The 25,666-nt window shown below is 41.0% G+C and overlaps 2 protein-coding genes across 2 annotated transcripts; one reads left to right on the top strand and one right to left on the bottom strand.

Moving 5' to 3' along the window:
- Nucleotides 1–13: 13 nt before the first annotated feature.
- sfxn3 (sideroflexin 3) lies at nucleotides 14–7,320 on the bottom strand. The gene is made up of 11 exons (XM_029450551.1): nucleotides 7,240–7,320; nucleotides 5,336–5,508; nucleotides 4,469–4,639; nucleotides 3,026–3,124; nucleotides 2,385–2,460; nucleotides 2,192–2,277; nucleotides 1,959–2,086; nucleotides 1,472–1,521; nucleotides 1,237–1,286; nucleotides 1,071–1,118; nucleotides 14–960 (listed from the first exon to the last, which is right to left on the bottom strand). Exons 2-11 carry the CDS (start codon nucleotides 5,497–5,499, stop codon nucleotides 864–866), a joined length of 969 nt encoding a protein of 322 aa, XP_029306411.1. The 5' UTR covers nucleotides 5,500–5,508; nucleotides 7,240–7,320; the 3' UTR covers nucleotides 14–863.
- Nucleotides 7,321–9,112: 1,792 nt separating this feature from the next.
- Nucleotides 9,113–24,950, top strand: pdzd7a (PDZ domain containing 7a). The gene is given in 17 exon segments (XM_029450022.1): nucleotides 9,113–9,199; nucleotides 9,618–10,318; nucleotides 11,088–11,225; nucleotides 11,442–11,616; nucleotides 12,051–12,227; nucleotides 12,593–12,740; nucleotides 13,869–13,929; nucleotides 14,651–14,757; nucleotides 14,759–15,179; nucleotides 16,366–16,521; nucleotides 16,997–17,169; nucleotides 18,149–18,240; nucleotides 18,371–18,462; nucleotides 18,661–18,729; nucleotides 20,371–21,042; nucleotides 21,374–21,474; nucleotides 23,802–24,950. Coding segments are annotated over 16 exon segments (2,925 nt in total). The 5' UTR covers nucleotides 9,113–9,199; nucleotides 9,618–10,125; the 3' UTR covers nucleotides 23,952–24,950.
- Nucleotides 24,951–25,666: the final 716 nt, after the last annotated feature.

Below are 25,666 nucleotides of genomic sequence, written 5' to 3' on the forward strand. Positions count from 1 at the left end.
ATATATAAAAGTATAAGTAAGGGGTATAAGTACACTTAAAGGAGAGTTGAATAGAGTAAGCTGCACCGGGTAACAATGAGTACAACAAAAGAGAAACGTATTCATCAACGGCTGAACTATTAAGAGACTATTCTGAGCTAATCAACGCTGGTTTTTCCAGTACTACAAGAACTACAAGATGGAAATTACTTGGTGGCAAGAATAGTCATAGTATCACTTAATATATAACTTCAAAACGGATTATCGCAACACTGACTAGGAAAGAAATGGAAAGAGGATATCTAAATGAAGGGAGACACAAGGCAAAACATTGATGTTTTGACATTCAGAAGCAATTACAAGTGGCGTGACTTACAAGCCTCCATTATAAACTTGAGTTACGAATAATTTACCCGAGGACTTAAAACTTGCGCGGACCTGTATGCAACATGAAATATTGGTGAGTGAAACACAAAGCAGTGACTTCATGAACTGCCACCCTATAGGCAGTTTTGACCAAAGGAAGACAGGAAACACACCACGATAAAAAAAAATATATCTGTTCAGTTTTTCCTTTCTAAGGAGTGCCATGTTTGTACAGAGAGAACCGTCAGTGAGTTTCCTTCTTAAAGTGTTATTGTTTTCCCTTCAGTTCATTCTGACCAATAGACTCCCTAACCCTCCACTGTTACACTTGGAGCAGCTCTGTGCAGTTACATTTTTCATTTATTTAAATGGAGCAGGACCCACGACAAGAACAACCAAAAAGAAGCATAAATACATTTTGTTCCCCCCCCCCTACTTGTGCCCACAGGACAACATATGTGTGTGTACATGTGTGAGTGTCTGCATGTCTTGTGTGTGTGGAGATGTGTTGGCGGGTCCTACAGGCCCTTGTTGAAGAAGACGGTGGTGGTGTTGGGACTGTTCTGTCGTATCCTCTCCTGCAGATCTGCTTCCAGCCCGCTCACACTCATAGAGCTACAAAGAGATGGTTGAGCACCATTAAAACGCTGCTACACTTTAGGCAAGACTGCATGAACAAGTATAACCTCCTTTTCCTCCCCAGAGAGAGAGATGTGGCTGCTCACCTTTTCTGTGGGAAGAGGGCGCAGCACAGAGGAGTTGCAAACACCAGGCTGTAAACCAGACACAGAGAGTAGGTTTTTAGGCGGTGTGACTCATTCCTTTTTTTAAGTACAGATAATAGAGTCCATTAAAAGTGACACCATAGATACTACTGCGTGTCTTACTTACCATAGACCGACGAGCCCAACCTGGATTGGAGCGTTTAGAATTGGGAACCGCTACAAGGAGACAAAGTCAGAGAAGGTTATTACTGCAGTCAATCAGGCAGACCAGGTGGATATTTGACATGTTTGTCTGCATGTCCATAAAGAATTCAAAGTAACTTGTGGAATGTGACGGGACATCAGCAGACCCTGTAAATCCACCGACAACAGTATGGCAGTCATGCATGCAGCCTGCCTACCTTCATGAAAGCTTTCTTCTCCAGAGCATTCATTATAACCGGGGGAATGGCTGTAGAAAAAGAAAACAGGTTTCATGAAAGGAAATCTCACAGGTTAGTATTCGTTATTACATTTTAGTTATTTTTGCCGGTCATTTATTCACAATACAAAACATTGACCGTGCAGTTGTGAAAATGGTTAAATATTTCTAAATGATTATATAAAAAATGAAACATTATATTCTCTCACCGAAAACAAAAACAAAAGATGTAGTCTGAAGCCTGAGCTTAATACTTTATAATTAACAAAACATTACCTTAAATCTACTCAAAATAGCAGTGAAACAAATAAAACCAAATAGTATAATAAATAATAATGCTTTAGTATGCGTCTAACAGTGAAATCATTTAATTTCTCATGCCATCCACTACTGTATGGTTTTACATCCACAAATACAGTAATAGAAAACCTAGAGTAGAAAAACAGTAGATATAATGTTGACATTACCCATTGCTGGCACTGCCATGCCGATCCTTGACACTACCACCTGCACAATGGCCTGCTTGGCAGCATTGGGGGACTCTCCTAACCGGTTTCCGTTCTCATCCATCACAGGGATACCGTACTTCAACTCCCTGGAAGAAAACAGAAGTCATGTAGAGCAGCCGTCACAGTTCCTAAAAGCGCCTGACCTGAGTGACCAAAGCAGAGGTCTTTGGCTTGTACTTTGAAGAGCTCACCTCTGCCTCATGAAGGGAATGTTGATACAGTTAGCAGCAGCAACAGCAGCAAAGGGGACAAACCGGCTGACGATCGGAGGGAGACGCTGAAGAGATGCAGAATCAGAAACAAATTCAGAAAACAAATCTCCGCACTAATATAAACTACTTTGTTTTATTTCATCTGTTCATTCACTTGAGCTACGGGCATTACCGAAGCTAGAGCCTTGAATCCCAGGGCAGTGACCACAGCTCCAGTAGTAGCACTGGCGTAGGCCACACCAAGTTGACTGTGAAGAGACAGATTAGACGCATATTACATCATGTCACGCAACATAAATAGCTGACTTCTGCTACAGTACATGAAGTCTGTGTCTCTGGCTGAGAATCTATCAACACTAAAGTGACACATTTAAAGTACGTGTGCAAATGCATGCTATGGGTGAATATGCAAAGGTTAAAAAACAAGAACATCCTCACAAAAATGATAATACAGAGGAAGATATTATAACATGTATCCTTAATACATGAATGTGCATGTCCTAAAGGGCAACACACTATTCTTCATACATGCATGCATTTGATGCATCTCTGCACCGTCTGAAGGATGACAAAATTAAAAAAAAGAGTATGCACAGCCACGTTGACCTGACATCAACCGGGACGGGAGCATATAACCTATGTCAGCATGGGCGCATGGTGACATGGGGCTGAACATGCTTAACAGCGGAACATAATACCGCTGCGAGGGAAGCGGAGAGGACAGCAGCTCCCACAGCCTCCTTATAGACACTAGTTTAGAGGAAGGACAGGAATGATCTAGAGTGGATGTGAAGTGAGAGAAGTCCTCCCTACTTCACGGTCATGGCGGCATCTCCACTGCGGTTGGTGTAGTTGACGACAGCGTTGAAGGACTGGTTAACCCACTGCCAGAACACCACTGCTGGTGTAGTCCTGTAAACACGAGGGGACAACCACAGTGTTTGAGGAAGTGAGATTTTGCAGAGTGTACACTTTCAGGAACTGCAGTGAAAGAGTAGGGTGCCACAGTAGAGCATGAAAAATACTAGATTAGACGTTTGTGTGCGCTGTTCTCCTGACCTGTCTCCACTGTAGAAAGAGTCTGGGATATTTGTTGTATTAAGCTCACTGCATGTGCACTCAATCATTACTTATTTCACACTGCAACATTATGAGTCAACCCAACAGTTTGGAGCTGGGATGCATAGGCTGAAGAGATGTGTTGATAGAGCATTGCAAACTACAAAAACACTAGCTAGAGATGTTTTTCTTTTTTCTGCTGCTTGTTAGGTTGTGTCCGACGAGTCAAGACAAGTCACACATTAACAAATGAAACATACGGCATTTATACTTTGTCCCTTTAGGATTTGGTCTTTAGAATCACTCGGTACAGATAAACCTACAAGTCTTTTGCACATTCTTCGATGAACAATCTGTCTTGCCTTATCTTTAAAGCCACCATGTGTAGAATTTCAAAATTCAAACGTTGGCGCCCTCAAGTGGTAGTATGCAAGAATGACACCCTGGTAGATAACTGCCAACCCATTGATACAGAAGTAATAACCTTCTGATGATGTAAAATCTGGAGGTTCAAACTGTTCAATATTAAATAAGTTCATAAGACATCATGAAATGAAAAATAAATACAGAAAAAATATACAGCATTACCAATGCATTTGTGAAATAATGCAACACATTTTATTTATCACTCTCACTATTATCAGATTCATCCTGCTTGTCTTTGTAAAAACAGGGTTTATTGCAGGTTATTTTCATCACATTTCAGCAGCTTTTATTAGAAAATGTCTCTTTTCTCTTTTTAATCTGTCTCTCCAGACAAACAGAGCCAAGCTGTTATGTGATTGGCTGTTGCTTTAGTCTGACTGAAACTGAATAAAAACACTTTTCAAAATCTGTAGTCAGCTGATTTTCACTTGCTAAATATCTCAAACTATTACACTGATTAACACATTTATGAATTGGAATTAATCTTTTTGTTGTTAATCAATGTGTTGTTTCATCACATGACTTATCTGTCCTCTCAGCTGTCCAATGATTTATCAGTATTCAGCAGTGAGGGATATTATTTATTCTTTAAGAGGATTTTCACTCAGTTCCGGGATTAAAATCTCTATTTTTGTGCAGCGCTGCATTAGGGTTACATTTGAATCACATGCATAATATTAGTCTATTTAAATTTTTCTAGTTTATTTGGTGAAGCCATTTTCAGTTTTTTTTTAGAATACAATAAATCATGTATTGAGACCTCTGCTATACCTGTAGAAGGTGAGCATGGAGCCTGTGATGGACATGTTCATTGGCACCTGAGCGGACATCCGGCCAATCACAAACATCTTCTCCCCTGTGTCGGGGTGGAAGGCGGAGTCGTAGATGTACTTGGCTCTCCAGAGCTCATCCTCCGTCAGGCCAGGCTTCACGATCCCGCCTCTGGAGAAGTCAAAACAGTGAAGGCATTTAGTCTTTTCCACATACTTAAAAAAGCAGCCGTTCTTTTTGTTTTGCATTGGAACACAAATTTGCATTTTAAGATGAACAAAACATGCATTCCCCAGAATCAAATAGTTTAATGCTTCATTCATAACGTTGACATTCAAATCCTAGATCAACATTTGAAACACTTATATTATTAGTATAAATACTATTTGTAGAATTATGTTCCAGTGGTGGCTGAGAAGGATTGTTAGCATCGCACTGTTTCACTCCACAAAAATCAATTGTATTGGATTGTATTATAGCAGAAAATAAGCTCTGTGGCAAAAACTCAAAAAATCGGCAGAAATAAAAAGCTACCGTTGGGCTATAAATAAACTCCACTACGGTCACATGACTCACGTCACCACCACTAAGCTAAAGGCGGATTTGTGTTCAGAGTGATGACGTGCAGTAGTCTCATTTATCCACTTTAAGACACGTAAAAGCTTCAAAATGATTAGATTGATGCTGTCCCTTTAGGGAAAGGATGTTTCTCCCATTGACATCTCCATTTCTGTGTAAATGGCAAAACTAGCAACATCATTACCTGGTCACAATTCTTATTTCTATTCATGCCTCAGCTCCACTACAACCTCCCTAACATTATAAGTTATACTCCTACTCTATCATTTTATCTCCTGGCCCATCTACCTGTAGTTCTCCATAACCACTTTGGCGTCGTCCAGAGTCTGCGAGGACAGCAGGACGTTCCTGGGATCTGTGACCATGAAGAAGTGCTTGGCGCGCCCCATAAATGAGCCTTGGTCCCATCTTGGCTCCTTGATGTTTATGTTGAGGGGCAGCTCTTCAGACATCCTGGCTTTCTATAAAAACAGACATATTAAGTAGTATTCACACAAATCTATAGTGGATTCACATGTAAATCCAAGTGGAGAGTATTTCAGAGGATCAATGGATGAGATGCAGAGTTTCCAGTTATGTGCTGTGTACGATACTTTACTTTGAGAAATATGTCCCTATTTAGGTATGCAGATTTGGATGTGTGACCACCGCCCGCTTGATTGGCTGCAGCGACACCTCTTCCTCCCACCTTGATGAAGACCGGCTGTGATTGGTGTGCACCTGTTCCGGCTCTCCAATCCGAGGCGCGCTGGAGAGACCGGTGACTACAAATGCCAAGCCAGCTCGACAGTCGGGGCTGCTGGTGTGGTCAGCCGCATGCCTCGTACTTGTGTGTGTGGATACTAGAGTATCGTATATTGTTGGTTGAAATTCTGTGTACTGTATCCTAGGTGTTGGAACTAGTTTTATCTTTGGCTCGTTAATTGATGAGAAGTTTGCAGCGTTTTCTGTTAGACTTTAGGGTGCCCCGGCGCTGTTTTTTTGTGTTTTGTTATCAAGTTTTCACCCCGAGTTTGTTTTGTTAGTTTGATGCCTTATTTGCTCTTGTGTTAAGAGCCCTCCTTTTGTTCTAAAAGCAATTGTCTGTCAAATTGTCCACCATATTTAATAAATATATCTTATTTTGCCATCAACATCTGGTGTATGTTACTCCCTTGTCCCTTGCCGAGCCGGGGTCGTAACATGGGCTTATTGTCAGGTTGTAGGCTCTTTTGAAAGCATGTACCAAGTTGAGGCTTATCTCAAACATACTGTAACAGATGTGACTGTGAGTTCAAGATAAAAAGGGACTACACTCAACAAACTCTGCTTGACATATAGGTCAGCACTTATGGTGTCTGTGTCTGTTGAACAAACCACCATTTAGAACAACAACTAGCAATGATTTCCATTATCAAGATTAATCTACACATCTTCACCTAAAGCTCAGGATGACTAAAGCTGCAACTATGAGTCGAATAATCAGTTTCAGCTCCACCTTTGTACTGTCCACAGGAGACACTAAACTATTACAGAAATGTATGGTATGAGTCATTTAGCAGCAGCCCTAAAGCGCTTATGCCATATCCACCTCTTAACATCTGAAAACATTATATTACAGAACTATTTTCTTTATCCATTTTGCAGTTTTATAATAGATAACAGTCGGGGAGGATTCAAAGACACAAGCGTTGAGTGTGTTGCTGAACACAGTTGTGATTGGTTTGATCCGTTCAAACCTCCCTAACCTCAGAGTCAAACCGTCCAACGACAGACTGATGTATTGAGTCACATTGTAAGTAGCTGATCAAAGAAATTGCGTGACACATCGTTGACAGATGGGATTGGGGGAATCACGACACGCAGCCAGTTGCAGGCAAGCTAGCAAGCTAGCTGATAATACCTTTGAAACACACACACACTGGAGTACAGAAATACTCAAACAGGACTATAAAACCAAGTTAAATTCCTACGAGATCAAAAGTTACGTTATACAGACAAAACACGGCTCTTTCACCCCATCAAAACAAACCACTTCAGTGCTTTCTTGGTAAACTAACGTCAAGCTAGCCAGGTAGTTTACAAGCTAACTCAGATGCTAACACTTCAGTGAGCGTTGAAAGGGCATATATAGAGGCAAAGTAAACGTTGACTAAGTCGTATTATGATTTAGATTTCTTAATGATGTGAATACAGTCGGCACTGAAACGTACCTGGTTTGCTGTCTTTGTTTTTCGAAAATGTATGACCTCTCAATATCACAGCACCACCGGGTGGACCTGTGCTGCCTTCTCGTACATTTAGAAGTAACGTTAAACACAACCTCAGCGCAAATGTCAGGTAAATAGAAAAAGTACATTATTTTCTGTTCTACCCAACTCAACTACATTTAATCTATATCCCATACAATATAATACTGTACTATGTTATATATATGTTATACTGTTTTGTTAAATCACAATGTATACTATTAAACTACTTTCTATTATTTCTATATACTTTCTAACACTAAGTATCATTACTTAATTATATAATTAGTCTGATGTAAGCTATGACTTGGCTGCTATTAATCATACCGCTGTCACTTTTGCCCTGTAATTTGTTAACTGCAATTGTACCTTAAAGGATTAGATGTGAAAAATGAAATTGTTTGATTGATAGTTTCTACTTTTACTTTATTCTTTATTAGTTTTATACACCTCTTTATTTTACTTACTCTATTTGTCTGTACTATTTCTGCTGCAACGAAGGCTTATCTTATCCGATCTTATCTTATGTTATCTTATCTTCTCTTATTAGGATACACTTCACTCTGTTTCTGCACAATGTTTGTTAAACAAAATCTGAAAAAAACGATCAAACACCGTCATACCAGTCCCATAGAAGTTAAGTTCCGGAAATCAGATCTTTGTATAGGACTTTGAAAGCAGCACCGTCCAGTGAAATACCGGGGGCGGTGTCTCATCATGGAGGACATGAGTAGTTGGAAACCCCTGTACGTGGGTGGGTAGACACATGATTGGTTAAAAAACAGCTGACTGCCTCAAAGTTGTTTTATACCTTAGAAAGTCTAAACGTTGTCAGTGACTCCAGAATAAATCATATTCATGTATTAAATACGACAAAACCTGGACTAATTATGTTTAACCACGTTATGAAAATATCTATGGGGATATGTGTAATGTAGGTCACAGCATGCAGCTACTTTAAATGCTATCCTCCCATTCTAATAGACATTGTTACTTTAATTAGAATGTGTTGTATGTATCAATACAAATGTGCGTTTTGTTTTCTTATAGGTTTTTACAAGATACATGGTCATGGTGAGAAATAAGCATTGACAAAATATGCTGCCAAACATCAGGTCTCTGTAGCATTTTAATTATTATTTTCGTCATGTATATTTTGGTTGTACTATAGTATCTTTTTTGTAAAACTGTTCTGATATAGTTATTGACACAGTTATTTGTGTATAACTACGACTGCTATTTCTCACTCTCAAGCTGTGGTGTCTTATTGATGTACATTAATTATATTAATAAAGTTGTTTATGTCCAACTAAAACACTGTGATGAATGTGATCTTTAATCATTGGAGAAATTAGATGTATTAAATGTATTAACAAATCAACCACACCAACAGATGACAACATTTTTTAGCAAAGCTCCTACAAAAACCACATGTTCAATGTCAAGGTTTTCCTGTTCCTGTCCAGTAGATTGACTGTTATTAATATGATAAATACCCGAGAGACAATACAGAGAGTGGGATTTGCATAATGTTGTGATATGACACATCTGACCACCGGGTGGGGTTGTTTACCCACCTCACAGGCACGGTGAAGGATTTCTCGACATACACCTCTCTGCAGTTTTACTGGGAAAACATTGACTTAATAATGAACACATTTATAACATGAGGGAAAACTGACATAGACTTGAGGCAGTGCTATTGTATTATAAGTGCATTTAGAGTACCTAATCATCATTTGTCCAGCGCTAATGGCTTCACAGCTGCAGGGGCTTATGCAAAGGGATTACACCTGATAAAACAATACATGTCACCTGGAGAACAACCGAGGTGGCACTAATACTCCCGAGGTGTCCGATAATAATGCGTCAGCGAGGCGGACCAGTGAGCTCCTCCGGGACAACATGGACACACACACAGCAGGTAAAGATCTCGTACTTTGTTCACTTAAGTTTAAACGCAATGCCACGATGTAACAATTGTTTCCCGGGCGTTATGTAACGTTTCACGGTTCAAGGTATTAACAGGAACGCGTTTAGATCTTAAAGTTTACCGACACCGCTCGGAACAATGTCACAAAGTAGTTCAGAAGTTTAGTTAGTTAGGCATAGATGATAGTTAATTGTCAAAACTAGTCCACTTTACTGTCTCTTGATAGCTGTCCATGGTGCTTATTGATTGGAAAACACGTAAAGTAACTTCAATGTAAGGAAATATATTGTATTTTATTCTATTACTTTCAAGGTCCCGGGTCAAAGGTCATTAATGTATCATAATTAGTTCATCCCATCTGGAACTTCTGAGCCACATTACTCATCACAGCATATTCTCCTCACAACAGATATCCATTTAATTAAACATGACCCAAGGGGAATCACTATGCACTGCTGACTTCTCTGCAGACAGGCCGGCAGCCTCTCAGCTGAAGCAGGGAGAAACAGGCACCATGGGCTCTATCGAGGACGATTCAGAGGCTGCAAAGGAAACTATTGGAATATACCAACATCTTTAACCTACAAAGAAAAGTCCACAGTTCAAACATGGAGATCTACTTTTTTGCCTACTTTGTCTACTAATTTTTTCTCCTGGACATTTTCTAATTTGGATCTTTGCTTAACGTCAGAAACTGTTATTAATGAAGATCAGGGATGTTATCTACATATTTGTAAGTTGCATGCTCCAGTGGGGACCAACTCCAGTATCTTATCATCTACTTTGTATCAGCAAGTGCAAAAATAAGTCCAGTACCCCACCAACTTTGTACCCTAAATCCCGGGCTGCACCTCTCGCACAGACTCCAGATATCCTCCTGTCTGGATGACTAAGGGAAGAATTGCCAGACACGTAGCATGGCTCGCTCCTCTCACTCCTCTGGCTGCAGGGAGATGACAAACGGAGGAGGGCACTCCCAATTTAACCATGGAGGCCACACCGGGGGTTCCCACAGCACCACGCGCTACAAGCTGAAGAAACAGCATCGCCGCAGACGCAGGTCCTCCTCCCCGATGGGCAGGGTCATTCTCATCAACGCACCTGTTGATGGTGAGTTCACAGTGCACATGGGAGAAGTGAGCTTTTAGGGCTTTCTGTCAGAGCTCTGCTTAGGTTTAGGCAACAACGCTACTTGGTTAGCTTTAGGAAAAGATCATAGTTTGGGTTAAAATAGGCCTTTTGTTTGGCAGAAAGCCCTGAAGGTTGTCTTCCTCATGTGTGTTCACAGTCCTCCGTTACCTTGGTGACATATACAGTGCCCCTGGGTGCAGAGTCACATGACCGTCCTTTAGTCATAAGTCCAAGTTTAGATTTCAGTTTAGTGCGAGCCATTATATTATTAATATTGCAATATACTGTAGATACTAGAGATGAAATTATTAATTGTTTAGTCATTCAACAGAGAATTACCCAGCAACAATTTAGATTTGGTCAATTATTTGTATCATTTCGATGATCCGACCAAACAAGCACTTTGAGGACTTTACTTTTGGCTCTGGGAACTTGGGATGAACATTTGTCTCTATTTTCTGACATTTTATTGACGCACAACTCATCAATGAATTGAGAAAATAATTGGCAGATTAATCGATAATCGTTATTTGCAGACCTAGTAGATACCACACAGGTACACGTTAATATCTCAGTTATTCATGGTTATAAAATGTCTCACTATATGGAGGTGAAATGTATCAATAGTTCTAGGTTTGAGGATTTGACATGAAGTTGGTAAAATGTGTAGACATAACACAACATTTGTTATATTGTTTTTAATTCAGTTTTGAAATTTCAAACCTGACTTCCTTTTTTTGTTTTGCAGGAGGGGAGGACAGTGAAGACATTCACACATTGACAGTAGATAAGAGCCCAGATGGCCGTCTTGGGTTCAGTGTCCGCGGGGGCTCTGAACATGGACTCGGCATATTTGTCAGCAAGGTGGAGGATGACAGCTCTGCAGGTTAGGAGGAACTGTGTGTGTGTGTGTGTGTGTGTGTGTGTGTGTGTGTGTGTGTGTGTGTGTGTGTGTGTGTGTGTGTGTGTCTGTCTCTGTGAATGTGTTTCCCACAGTGACGGCAAGCTTATTTACAGTCTGCTCACCTCTGTGCATGGGGTCTTCTGTTTCCATGTGGCATTTACTTTTGTGTATCATGCTGAGTTCCACCTGTGTCTGCAGAGCAGGCTGGGCTGACTGTGGGCGATAAGCTGGTGGAGGTGAACGGGGTCAGCCTGGAGAGCATCACCATGAGCAGCGCCGTGAAGGTCCTGACAGGCAACAACAGGCTGCGGATGGTGTTGAGACGGGTGGGCAAGATCCCCGGCATCCGCTACTCCAAGGAGAAGACCACATGGTGAGGCCAAACAGCTCCGAGGTGCTGCTCAGTACATGATATGATATCTTATCTAATATACAATTAAATATTTACACAACATAGTTAATTTAACAGCTTTACCAAACAGTAACTGAATATTCTCACTGTACTTTGTTGTATTGTTATGTAAAGTACAGACTACAACCTTGTTGTTACCACCACTGACCTTAGCACGGCCCTTGTTTTGTGAAGTCTTATCACTTGACTGTAGCTCACACTGGTTATCTTTCTTTTGGGATATACTGTATCTTGGTTTCATGTGGCAGCAGTGGATGGATTACCGCTGTGACCTTTATGGCTATTTGATTAACCAATACTGACAGGCCTGACTGCAGTCGAGAAAGAGAAGAAACAGTGTACGTGAATGTTTTCATACATATCATCTTTTGCACATGTGTGCTTTGTGTGTGTAGGGTGGATCTGATTCACCGGCGGATGGTGGTGGAGGAGAGCGGTCGAACACCCTCAGAGGCCAGTTCAGACAGCGCTCTCCGCAGGATCGTGCATCTCTTCACCACATCAGATGACTACTGCCTGGGCTTCAACATCAGAGGAGGCAAAGAGTTTGGACTAGGAATCTATGTTTCTAAGTATGAACCAAGTGTGATTTGAAAACCAACAATGAAACTGCTTTGATGAACTTATAATGTGAATAAGACACATGCATCTAGTAAATGTAAAATAATTTAAGTACTTCAAAAGGAAATATACAGAGTAGAACATAGAATACACGTGATTAATGTGATATAAGAAGTCAAGTTTAACCTGTAACCTATACTGTAAAGGCCCACAGTTTAGTCACTGCTCAGAATTAATATGTGTGTGTGTGTGTGTGTGTGTGTGTGTGTGTGTGTGTGTGTGTGTGTGTGTGTGTGTGTGTGTGTGTGTGTGTGTGTGTGTGTGTGTGTGTGTGTGTGTGTGTGTGTGTGTGTGTCTTTATGCATTTGCTCTTCAGGTTGGACCCAGGTGGGCTTGCAGAACAGCATGGCATCAAAATGGGCGATCAAATCCTTGTAGCCAACGGGATCAGCTTTGATGACATCACCCATAGCAATGCAGTCGAGGTCTTGAAGAGCCACACCCATGTCATGTTGACAATCAGGGTGAGAGACAATTTCACAGATAAACTTGAGGTCACATTTAAAGCAGCTAAAGTAACCAACACGACTCTAAATTAATGCTGTTGTTGTTCCATCACATCAACTATATACGGTGATAATACGTCAATGCTCTGTTAACAGCTTCTTCTCCTCAAATGTCCAAAAGTTCAAAGATTTAGGTTTGATTTCAGAAATGTCATCCCCTTGGGCTTTTACATATCTGTGGTGCAGTATTGTATGACAATATTAATCATAGGTTCAGGTTTGAACATATCAATTGATTGGGTGCTGTGACAATAATAAATGTTAAGAGCGTGTTAAACAACACCAGCTCTTCTCAGGAGGGGACAGAATGAGCCTGCACAGCAGAGCAGGCAGCTGGCTCACAGCCATTAAGTTCTTTATGTGTGTCTGTGTACGCATGCAAGTGTAAAAGGGCGCGTCACTTAACTGTGCCATTTTTAGATAAAGGAATTGTGTGTATGTTTATGTGTATGAATGCGCATATGTGTGTTGTGCAGTGTGTTTGAGCGCTCTCTTAGCTCGGTAACATTGGCGCATGCTCATTTTACTCCTCTGATCTCAGGTTCCGCGTGTGAAAAACAGACAGGGAGGACGTTCATTATTCAAAGGCAGTCAGGGATCAGGTTACAATCAACAGAAAGCTGAATTTTATGTCTTCTTTGTGTCCTGTATTAGAACCATTTGTGTATCACACATAGTGTAGCCAGGGTTAAGTTTCGTTACTAAACTCTGTCACACTTGGGCATCCAAGGTTTTTGTTGAAAATTGTAGCTGTAACCTTGCTACATCTGCGTGTCTTCTCTTTGACCTTATGCTGTGTCGGTGAGGCAATACCTAAAAATAGACTTGAGGCTATCGGAAACTAACTCTTGATGCAAAATGGCTCTTTCCTTGACTAACTAAGATGGTGAACATCGTAAACATTCACGTTATCATTGTCATTGTGAAGTTTAGCTGATAGTCAAGGAATTGTCGAGATTCTACTTCAGGAGCATCAGGTGTACACACATTTCTATTTGAAACAATTTGTAGTTTTCTCATATGATTATGTTAACTGTTTATGTTCTCACTGAATATTAATATTATCATGTTTTTGCACGACAACAGGAAGCTGGGAGATACCCTGCATACAAGGAGATGGTGGCAGAATATGGCTGGCTTGATAAACGTATGTTAACAAAATATGATTTTACAAGATAAAGATAGTGTTTAAAATGAGTTTTAAAAGATATGATAACTTGAATTACGTGCATTCAAATAAATATTATAGAACAAAATAATGAAGATCTGACCTGGTGATTTGGAGTTTTAAATCCTCATTTTCGTTTGCAAAGACACATGTTTGATTCTACTGGTAAATCCTATTAAAAAGAAGTGGAACAGTGGCCACATGTAGCCTGATTACACTAAAACCCTGTCATTGAATTTCTTCACAGTACTCAAATTCCTTGTATTTCAGTTTGATATGAGTACTTCTGAACACAGCCAGGGATTAATTCAGTATACTCAAAGGCAGCTCAGTCGTCTGGAACAGAGCACGACCTGACATCTGGGTCAAGATGCAGAGTCATTTTGGAGTTTAATTTTCTTTTTAAGAGAACGAAACAGTATGACTCCGGGTTCATGTTCTGTCTCTCAAAAGTTCAGAGGCTTAACATGAGCACAGACAGACTTTGACCCAAACAAAGCAGACTGTGTAGAATAAGGAAATGAAGCTTCTTGTGCATTTCTTATTCACTGTGCAACCTAGTAGCTTTGTGTGTGTGTGTGTGTGTGTGTGTGTTTTGTGCTCAGATAACATTTGGACAGTTTCATAAGGTATTGCACTCGCACAATAATATTTTAAACATTAATTAAATAAAATTGTAATTATGGATTGTTTTCTACAGTGGCCAATGGGGGCCCTGCACCATCCTCCCAAGGTTCAGACTCCAACTCCTCTGCCTCCTCGTTGTCCTCCAGCACCCCCCTCAGCTCCCTCAGTGGTCTCTCCCAAGGTCCTTTTCCCTTCTGTCTTTGGCTCCGAGATGGTAGACATCGCCATCTCCACAGAGGACCGCTCCCGACGTCCAAGCAGTGCCGAGCGAACTGCTGACACCGCAATTCAGACCGATCCCTACCCTCCAAACTACCCAGACCACCCATCATCTAATGGGTCGTACCCCGAGAGGCTGGCCACCACAGAAACCAGCCGGACTGTAGGTGCCACAGTGCTCCTGAAGGACACAGTCATTCGTGGGAAAGGGGAAGGACCGAGGGAGATGGGAGGAGCTGGAGAAGGAGGGCGGGGACGCATGAGGATGCTGTCATCTGGGGACCAGGAAGTAGTGAAAGAGTCACCTAAGACGGCGGCGCTGATGGCTCTGAGCCGACCACGGAAGCCAATCAAACGTTCCCAGAGTCACATCACTGTGTCAGGTGAGACTGAGATTTAAGGATTGAAAGGTTGCTTTATAGACGTAACCATCATGTACTGTTAGGGTTAGGGTTAGGTATATATATATATATATATATATATATAGATAGATAGATAGATAGATAGATGTACTGTATATGTCAGCTGAAAAGGAACAAGAATTTTCACTACAAAACTGGCTAAATATGTGTGAGGTAGGCAAGTCCAGTATCACTCAGGCTATACTCTACATCGTGGTTGTTGATTATAGTGGTAGTATCATCTATCTCCACAATCACTGCACGGTGAGTATTGCAGCCACAATCAGGTTCGGTTCTTCAGCTGATTTTTGTGACAGTACCTGCATTCACTGTGTAATTAGATCCACTCTCAAATCCTCCAGCGATCTTCCTGCAGGCTATCTGTCACTTTAATGACCCCTCATCTTTCCATCACTCCAGGAAGTAAACAAGAATATCCAGACTCCACATGGCTGATTTAGGCTCCAGACACAATTTGTCCAAGAGCACGAAGTTCAACGCAGACTCGTGATAAATCACCGGCCTTTACTCTCACTTGTTGTATCTCCGTGAGAAATGAATAAGAACAAGCAAAAGGAGAAATGTCTCATCCTAGCCTTGGCGGGGCTGTTGAGTTATTAGCCTTTCCTTTTCAATTTATCCAGCTCGTTCATACCTCCAGGACCTGGTGGGTGTGTGGGGTGAAGCGCAGGGCTGATTCAACATTTGTTATGTAAGCTGGAGCACTTCACTGTAGTGCTTTCAATAGATAGTGGTGTGTTCAGGTTGGTGTAGATGCAATTCATCAGTATTACTGTGTTACTTTCCACAGTGGCAGATTTACTGCAGTGAACGGAGGAGCTGACTGGAAGAGAAATGAACAGTCTATACTCATAGTGGAGAGTGTGCATCACCCACTATTACTGGCTATCAGTTAGGCATGGAGCAGTACAAAGCCTAATGAATTATGTTTTCAGCACCATACATAGAGATGCAAAATGACCTCTTCTTGCCATTATTCAACACCACTTATGGAACAATTTTGTATGATTTAGTCAAATTTGTTTAGTTAAATTAGTTGTTTACATTAACAGGTGGTAAAGTCAGCCATATTTGATCTGCAATGACTACATATGCAGATTTAGAGGGACTCGAATGCTATTTTGTCTTCTTTTTGTTTCATCCAAAGAGGAAAAACAAAAGAAAAAGATACAACAGAAGGAGAAGAGCACTGGAGAGCGCAAAACCAGCCTGCAGCGATCTAAAACCTTTGTCAACCTGTTCTTTAAGAAAGACCGCAAAGGGAAGAGCCGCTCCAAGTCACCGTCTCACCATGCCGACAAAGGTGAGGGTACAGTCAGAGGACATCTTTTTCTTTCCAGGCACATATTCTGCATCCCACAGAGTGGACTATAGCCTAAGGTTTTGAATGTATTGCCATTTGGTTTCATTTCAGTTATTATATTTGAATCACTGAACAACTCAGAGATATGGGCAGCAATTCAGAAGTCTGGAACCAGGAAATATAACACTGTCCTGTTTGGGATTATATTGCTGGCATTTGAGAGGTTCCAGTTCATCATAGTTGAGTTCATACATTTACATCAGTTATGGTCATCAGTGGTAATACTGGATGGGAACTGACAAACTTTAGATATGGATGTGAGCTGATGCAACTTCCTCACTATAACGATTTTGGGACATTTTGCACGGACATCCCTGGGTCTGTGAGGTGAAATCTATATTTTGTATGAGTAAAAGTATCTCATTCCATCTGCAGATGTTTTTGTTTGCATTTTATTTTCACTTTAATTCCTCAGATAAGGAGCGGGGTCGTCCCTTCCAGCTCTTGACCTCCCCGAGGGAATCCCGTGCTGGGGTTAAAGACAACAGCCAGCTGCCCCGACCAGAGACCCTGCAGCATGTGGAGGACATAGCAAAGAAACTGCTCAGTCAGGATGAGGTCGCTGCTGTGATGAGACACTGTCGGCGGGTGAGTTCCTGATCTGAAATTACCATCTCTGACACCTCAGTGGCACACCTGTGTGTGTTTTTTCCAATCCACTGAATGAAAACCTGCCGGCTACTCGCAGGTGTGCATCATTGTTCCCCATGTCGCTGAGTGTCCTTTAGCGATAGAAGTGTCAGGCAGCAACTTTGACAATAGATGGATTTGGCCTGTCATTTATGATTAGCATCAAATATCAGCCATCACTTGATCCCCTTGTCTCACTTGTCCCATCTCACACTCATCGGCCAATTTCAAGGAATCAGCTCTTTGACCATCACTGCAGAAGATATTGAGTCTACTTAGAGCACAGTATGACTCACCTGTTAACACAGTAATTCAACTCCAACGACTGAAAACAATGTGCAATGGTGTTCTTGGAAAAGTGCATATTTAATATACATGCAACATATCAGAAGACAACCCAACTCCCAATCATGAAAATGTACAATTATGACACCTTTAGTTAAAGGGCTACTCCAGCAAAATATTGCATCTTTGTAAAGTTCAGGGACTCACAAGAGACAGATTTTTAAAAAGAAGAATTGATGCAGCAGAGCCAGAGATATCGTGATGTTTAGTCTCAAGTACAGTGGATCTTACATTTCCCATAATGCACCTTGATAGTCATCCTCTCATTAGACACTCCCTTCCTCCTTAATGCTCTCTTCTTTCAAACCTCACATGTACATGTAAAAGCCCAACTAGGGACAATAGGTGGAAATTAGTAATAGCTTTAAACTCTCTGTGCAGCACACACGTTTCATCCTATCAAATTCAACATCAAACGACTGAAGTTTATTAGTTTTCTTTGTGATGAGTAAACTGAACTTGATCTGTAAAACTGCTGGAGTGCCCTTTCAAAAGTCAGAAAACCTGATATCTGTTTATATACACAACAACGCGGATTGGTTCTTCTTATTCTTTTCCTCTAATTTGTGTAACGTTCTAACCTTTCCCTCAGTTTTTATCGGACAATGTGATTGAGGATTTAGTGCGTCCCCTTTTGGCAATCTTTGACAGGCCAGAGAAACTGCTACTTCTCAGAGAAATACGGTGAGATGCATAAAGTAAATATACAGTATGTGTTAGCATATATATATATATATATATATATATATATATATATATATATATATATATATGTGTGAGTAAATCTAACTGACTCTGATCATATCCTCTGCAGGATGCTGATACCTACTACTGAGCTGGGTCGGTTTGACAGCATGGTCATGCCCTTTGAGCTCGAGGCATACGATATTCTGAAGAGTCGCTCTAGTAAGCAGAGGAATTGACTTGATATCACTTTTCTGATTTTGTTTAAATTTATACAGATAAATTCACAATTAAAAAAAAAAATATATATATATATATATATATATATATATATATATATATATATATATATATATATATATATATAAAAAGGAATTTATAGGACTTCACGGATATATCTTTAGTTATATTTCTTCTTAGTTCGATCTCCAGCTCTGCGCTCCCCCCGAAGTGGAACCCCTCGACGTCACCTCATCACCCCAGTCCCAGGTACATTCACTGAATCTCTTCCCTCCTCTCCCCCTTTCGCTTTTTAGACGTCACCTCTTTTTTCTGACTTCCTCTCCCTCCGGTTTACGCCCTTTCTCTAATATCAGAACACGAGATAAACAAGGGGCTTAAACCTCTCACCTTTTGTGTCCTTCCCCTCTCGCTCTTACTTTTCTTCCTTCACCTCACATTCTTTCCTGCCTCATCTCTTATCTGTAGTGTCAAACTGAAACACCTACAGGCATGGACCATATCCCATGCCTGGCATTCCACACACACACACACACACACACACACACACACACACACACACACACGCACACAATATCTCAGGTTTCCTGTGCCTGCGCTGAAGCACAGGCTTGTGTTACATCTCTGTGGCCAACAGATAGGGCTGAGACGAGCCACTGTGACACTTCAACAATACGGAGATGCTTTTATCCCTCATCTCATTCAAGAGTCATTGAGATACAATCAATACAATCTTATCTTAGACTGACTGCAGACATCTCATTTTCTAAAATCACAGGTTAGGGGTCACAGGGTCAACATTATTATTTCAGATTTGTGCTCTGCCTCACAAAGAAATAGTTCTGCAAAGAAATTAGAAATATATAAAATGACGTTGCCATTTCAAAGAGCTATTAGGGAATTCTTATTTTATATTTTATATCACATATTATCCATTTGTATTGTAGAATTGTATTGTTTTATGCTGCTGTTATCCTCTTAGAATGTAGGCTTGTTATTGTTTATTATTTCATATCAACATTTCAATGTCCAAATATTAAAATAAAACCCAATCCATATTTTGTCATTCAGGCAGTGTAGTGTAAAATCGTGACCCACTGTTTGCCATTTGAAGGACACCCTTTAGATCCTTGCATGAAAAAGCTTGTCCTGTATGTAAGTATGTAATCCTTATAGGTAACAATGTTGTTAACTTTTTATAGCGATATGCCAAGTTGGGGAAGCAAAATAAGCTATGTGTGTAGAACATTGCAATGCAATGACAATACTAGAAGGTAGTTCAGTATAAATTGAGCCTCTTTTATCCTCAATATCTCAGGAATAAATGGGGGACTTCTTTTACGCACCAAAGTCTGTTTACAGGTCTTGGGGTAGTACTACTGCACGTGAGAAAAACTGTATGAGCCTTTTGTGGCTCAAGAGAAAGCTGTGTGAAATCCTAAATTGCCTCAAGTGATGTGACTTTAGTTTTGGCTGAGGCTGAAGACTACAAGTTTAGAAATGAAAGAAATCTGCAGGTGTGCTGTTAGAAAGAAGTGATCTTACCAGAACTCTGTAGCCCGCTCCTCACCTCTGCTTGAAGCTAGTGGTTTGAGGCTACATCAGCCGCTGTTACCATAACGTATCAGAATATCGGTCCTGATCTGTTGCATTGTGGCTAAAATAGACACCAGGTTTTGAAAAGTAAGAAGAAGAAAAAATCAATTTTGATCATCTTTTAAACTATTCGTGCAATGCTAAATTAGTGGGGTGATCTTTTAACTCACGCTTACCTGCTGCTATGGTTCTGAATAATCTTCACATCGATGTATGTATATGCAAAAGTTCCTCAGAAGAAAAATCTACTTTTGCAGGGTTAAATCAGAACTTACTGTTTTTATGTTGGTCCAGACTACAGGGGTGGGTTCCACCTCCAGCCGGTCCAGGACACACCGCGGGAGCGCCAGATGATTGAGGAGTTAGAGAGATTATGTTTTTCTGGCCAACAGTCAGGCCATCTGCCTCCATCCCGTGTCTTCACCCCTCTGCTAGATGTACCTGTGGATAACTACGCCTCTTCCACTGTGCGCTCCCGCTCCCTGAGCCCCTCACCCACCCACAGCTTCGTCCTCACAGAATCACCACACAGCACCCAACGTGGGCGCCAACCTCATCGCTCCCCAAGCAGAAGAGAGAACGGGGCGTCGCGGCATGACGAGGTCTCCTTGTTGTCAGCCTCTGACCGAGGAGATGTGGCTCCTGAACGAGGGGGGAACCCTGTGAGGAACGGCCATGGGAGAGCGAGGAGGGAGGCGAGTCCTGACAGCATAGACGGCAGACTTAGCCGGCAGGAGGGCTACACAGAGGTCAGCGTACGCGTTCCCTCACAGCGGCGAGGGAGAACCCCACTGGCTGATATGTTTGAGCCCCAGAGAGACCAGAGTCCCTCCACGCGCAGAGAGAGCAGTCAGCAGCTAAATGGACATTCACAAAATGGTCACGGGGTGAAAAGAAGAGCAAATCTGCCAACTGAGGAGTATGAAATCCACACTTTGACCATCACCAAGGCCAAGCAGTCACTGGGTGAGTTCAATCCAGAAACACATCACACAACACAATCACTTTGATTTAAATTCATTTTATTATTCTTAATCTGTGAACATGTTTGTACAATAACAACTGCCAAATGACTATTGTAAAACTGTTCATTTGAATGTTTTCATCCTCACATGTCCATTACATCACCAGTAGAGGTCAGGGTATAACTTTCTACTAAACTGAAAGCAATGGTTAAATGCTTTAATGATAACTGAGGGCCAAAGAGAGTAGGCTAAATACACTATTAGAGTAGTGACAACTGCTCTGTCAAGCAATCCCTCCGTTACTAATTTATTATATTCCTGTGTGTTTACAGGTATTAGTATCTCTGGAGGTATGGAGTCTAGAATCCAGCCCATGATAAAGATTGAGAAAATCTTCCCAGGAGGAGCTGCATCTATGAATGAGGCTCTGAAGGTGATCAGTTATGGCAAATACAGGAAGAAACACCTCAATATATTACACAAATAGGTGTCAATTGAAAGGCAATGGGAAATGAGAAGTTATGATTATGATTTTTAGCCTTGATAAAAGGTGGTAAACACGTTAAACACAACATCTTTTCACCAGAAGTATTGAAAATGTACTTTGTTCAAAACACTAGTTGATTCTAAAGTACGTTAGATGTCCATCCTGGTTGTAGTGTATTGTAAGTACATGTCACACCTCTTCCCTGTGGTTATGAGTTGTTGTTGTTGCTATAAGTAAGCATGTCTATGACGGAGAGGTAGAAGGTGTGCAATGAGGAGTGGAGACGAGAAGAGTGGAGAGCCATCTCAAGTAGCCCATTGTCTCCATTATTGATGAGGTACACAGGTGCTGGTCTGCTAATGTATTGGTAATATATTGCCTGCACAGTAACTTAACAGTCTTCCGTGATCTTGGCCACTTAAACACACCTGATATACACCCTCATTCACTACAGCTACATGCTAATTCTTGACTAGAGTCAAACAACACTTGCATTAAAATGCTATCAATACCCAGGTCTAATGCCTGATTAGATTGTGGAACATAAGGGGGATCCAGTGTCTGTCCAGCCTTATATTCAAAGACCTTTCCACTTACCAGTCCCTGCCTGCACTCACAGTCACACAATACACAGACACACGCTATGCACCCAAGCATGGAACAACAAGAGCATAAAGAAAGAGACAGCAAGAGAAGAGTTAATGTTTAGATATTGCACAGGATAAGGGAAAAGTTTGACCTGCTGATGACACTAGAGGAAAAGTCGAGGGATCATCAAAGTCAGGTGGATTCATCTTCTGTACTGTAATAACTGTAACTGTAAATCTCAGGGGAATCCGTTCAATAGTTAGTCTGCACCAAAGTGACGGATGACCAACATACCAACTTACTGCTGCCAGCAAAACCAGAGCAGGTGTTGCTACTGTTATCTGTTGTCTCCAGCTCACACCTCACAACTAGGCATGTCATCTATCCCATATCAGCTCGCTGGCTCAGTGCTATCTCCCCCCACTCTGCAGAGGAAAGTGAGACCAGGGTAGCTCAGTGTTAACATGCATCCTGTTTCCTGAAACCCACATGATAACATACTGTCAGTGAAGGATGTTGTTTTGTGTGTGTAAATGTGTGTTCATCTGCACACATTTACTGTTTATTCGACTCTTCCATATGCCTCTGGACATGAGTCTACTTCTCCACTCTTTAGTTGAATATTCTAGTTGAATTTATTTATAATGGTCTGGAAAACCACATTATGAACGATTCACTGATCCTTCCATGCAAGCTGTAGTAGTTTTTACAGGCTGTGTTATTTTTGGATTGTGACGTCCATTGGCTAGAAAAGAGGAAACCTCATAAATGCGCTCCATAAATGGCCGTAAAGAGGATAGGGCAGATTAGGTTGCGATCTATTTAATTCAAATAAATTACTTTTCAAAAATGAAAAAAGCACTTTTAATCTCCTCTTTGGTTAAATTGATCTAAATCTTTTGATACTGTCCTCACGGAAGCCTCTAAGGTTATTGGTGAACACCAGACTGTCTGATGAGCTGTAAGAAAACCTGTCTGGACAAACACAGGGAAGCACAGGTGTAACCTTCTCCTATACAAATATGTTTTACCCATAATAGATCAAATGGGCAGGTGCAGAAGGGAAAACAAATCTCTTTGTTTCTAATCACTGGAAAGGAAAAGGGAAAGGGAAAAAGACATGATTGGTGGGAATACAACAATAGCCATCGGCCTTGCGTGTTTCTGTGTAATGTGTTGCTAACCTTCACTGAGGTTGAGCACATGAGGCAGGTGCATCCTCGTCAAACGCTGATGACATCGGGGGAAGTTCCTCCCTTCAGGCCTCAAAAGGTTTGCCCCTCTCTGCTCGCATCCTGCAGGAAGCAGCGAGAAAACGGTCACAGATGTGTGTGTGTGTGTGTGTGTGTGTGTGCGTGGTTGTCTCAATGTATGTTCTTTTTTAAACAACCTTGTGCTGAAAGGGAAACTTTATATGTGCACTAGTGACGGCCTTCAGTGTGAATATTGAACCAACAGGAGAGCCCCAATTCTCTCCGGCATAAATCAGTTTCCCGCTAAGGGACACAATCACTCTAGATTTATGGAAACTGTCCATGAGGGACCGATTGCTACAGAAAAAGAGTAACAGAGGGGGAGGAAAACACACACAGATATATGCACTCATGCAATATGAATAATAATCAATCTTATTCTTCATTTACAGAGTCTTTCATGTTAATTTTACACTGTGTTTGCATCTGCAGGCAGGGTATGAGCTGTTGTCCGTGGACGGCGAGAGTATGCAGGGAGTGACTCATCTGCACGCGGTGGACCTTATTCGCAGAGCGTTCAGTAACAAGGCCAAAGACCCGATGGTTTTTATGGTCAAGGTCCCCAGGAGACCTGCAGACTAATCTTTGTGTGCCTCACAGTTGGACTGCAGTTCAGGTATGAAGGACACAACAACCTGCAACTCCTGTGGGAGTGAATAAATTACAGGATTCACTCTAGAAGAGGAGGTACGGGACAGGTAGATCTCCGGTCACAGTGGAGAGGAATGGATGCACAGAAGCATTTGTCCTATGAAAGGCAGAGCTATGATAATATATCAAAGAGAAAGGTGGACATGTTGAAGCAGGTTTTTAAGACTGATGCAGCTTATTTATCAGGATAACGATTGTTAAAGATCACTTTTGCTACAATGAAATTAGTATGTTGCAACTTTACGACTTTTATAACATTCTTAGTGTTTTTAACATTTTACTAAATGCACACATTGCACATTCACTAGACAAAAAGTAAGTAATGTGTGTTTTATGATACGATCATTCATGAACCCTTCCTTGGTTGAAATTGTGCCACTGCTCGACACGTAGCAAGCTTGTCGTGACCTCTGAGCACCGTCCGATTGTGGAGCCAGTAGTCTGCACTTTTCAGTTGGAGCAGTCCTGCAGCCCCGCAAGCATGCCAGAGAGAGATTACCCCAGCCTGCGTTATGAGATTTATAGATTTATACCCAGATTAAAACCCTGTATTATGTCAAAACTGATAGTTTGGGTTTAGTGGATGTCTGGGGGGATTATTACAAATTGCTGCTCAGTATTTTTGTACTGTATTATTCTGGCAGAAGTACTTGTGCTCTGGAGCAATCCGCCACTTTAGAGGCTTAATTACACCCCGCTGTGGACTGAGTTTATGCAGACATGTGGAGGAGTTGGAAAAACATGTCAATGAGAAATGCAGGACATGAAGGCCAGTGGCACAGTTTAAATCAAAGTAGGGTAGAGGAGATATGGACAGCAAGGTAACTGGAATACAGTGTGCATAGTGCCTTACTTCTGCAGGCGGCCAGAGGGGAAAAACACTAATAAATGTGCTAGAAAAGCTCAAGGTGAAGGTCAGAATTGCAATTAAATTCAATAATGAAATTGAGCGTGTCGATGTCTGTGAGTTATTTCAAACTGCTTCAGGTATTTGATTTTACAGCTATAAATGCTCATTCAGTATACTTTTCTGGGTTAAAAAGCAGTTAAATCAACAGTAACGTTAAGGTGTGACAACTTGTTCTTTAATTAAAAACACAGTCATTTGTACAAGAAATGTACACATAAAAATATACATGAACAACTACATACTTTATGAATTACTGAAGACACAACGCAAGTTAACGTTAAAAAAAATGCACACAAAAGGATGAGAAAAATGCCACAAAAAAGAAAATGTGTTACGTTGCTTTGGTCTAGTCACAGTGGCTACATTTGTAATAGATATTTTGTCTAAATAAAAGACAATGTCACTCTGTTATACTATTTAGTGTTTTACATATTTACACAGAAAACGGTTATGCAACAATGCAGAGAAACTGAGATGTGAGAAAAAAAAACGATGCACAAAGTACTTCTCAGTTTGGTTCGCATCACCTGTGTTTGTTGTTACCTGCGCTGCAGCTGGGGTGAGTAACAGTCTAGTTCTGGTTAACAAATTCAATATGGTTTGACAAACCAAACTTGTTTTATTCAAAATCACTTCCCATGGCTTTATGTTCATTTATGCAGACTTTTAATATTCTACAACATCTCTCAACCCACAGTGCACGTGGTAAGATCATGCAAAATATAGACTGATCAAA

The sequence above is a fragment of the Cottoperca gobio genome, chromosome 15 (genome assembly GCF_900634415.1).
Source record: "Cottoperca gobio chromosome 15, fCotGob3.1, whole genome shotgun sequence".
In the NCBI taxonomy this organism is placed as follows: Eukaryota; Metazoa; Chordata; class Actinopteri; order Perciformes; family Bovichtidae; genus Cottoperca; species Cottoperca gobio.

Bases quoted from the DNA above. Each gene is read 5' to 3' on its own strand.
- sfxn3 (XM_029450551.1), bottom strand. From the start codon at position 5,499: ATGTCTGAAGAGCTGCCCCTCAACATAAACATCAAGGAGCCAAGATGG. The intron at 2,087-2,191 runs GTGAGCTCTTCA...GTTTTCTTCCAG, and splicing joins ATTCCCTTCATGAGGCAGAG to GGAGTTGAAGTACGGTATCC. The intron at 1,522-1,958 runs GTAATGTCAACA...CTTTTTCTACAG, and splicing joins CATGGCAGTGCCAGCAATGG to CCATTCCCCCGGTTATAATG.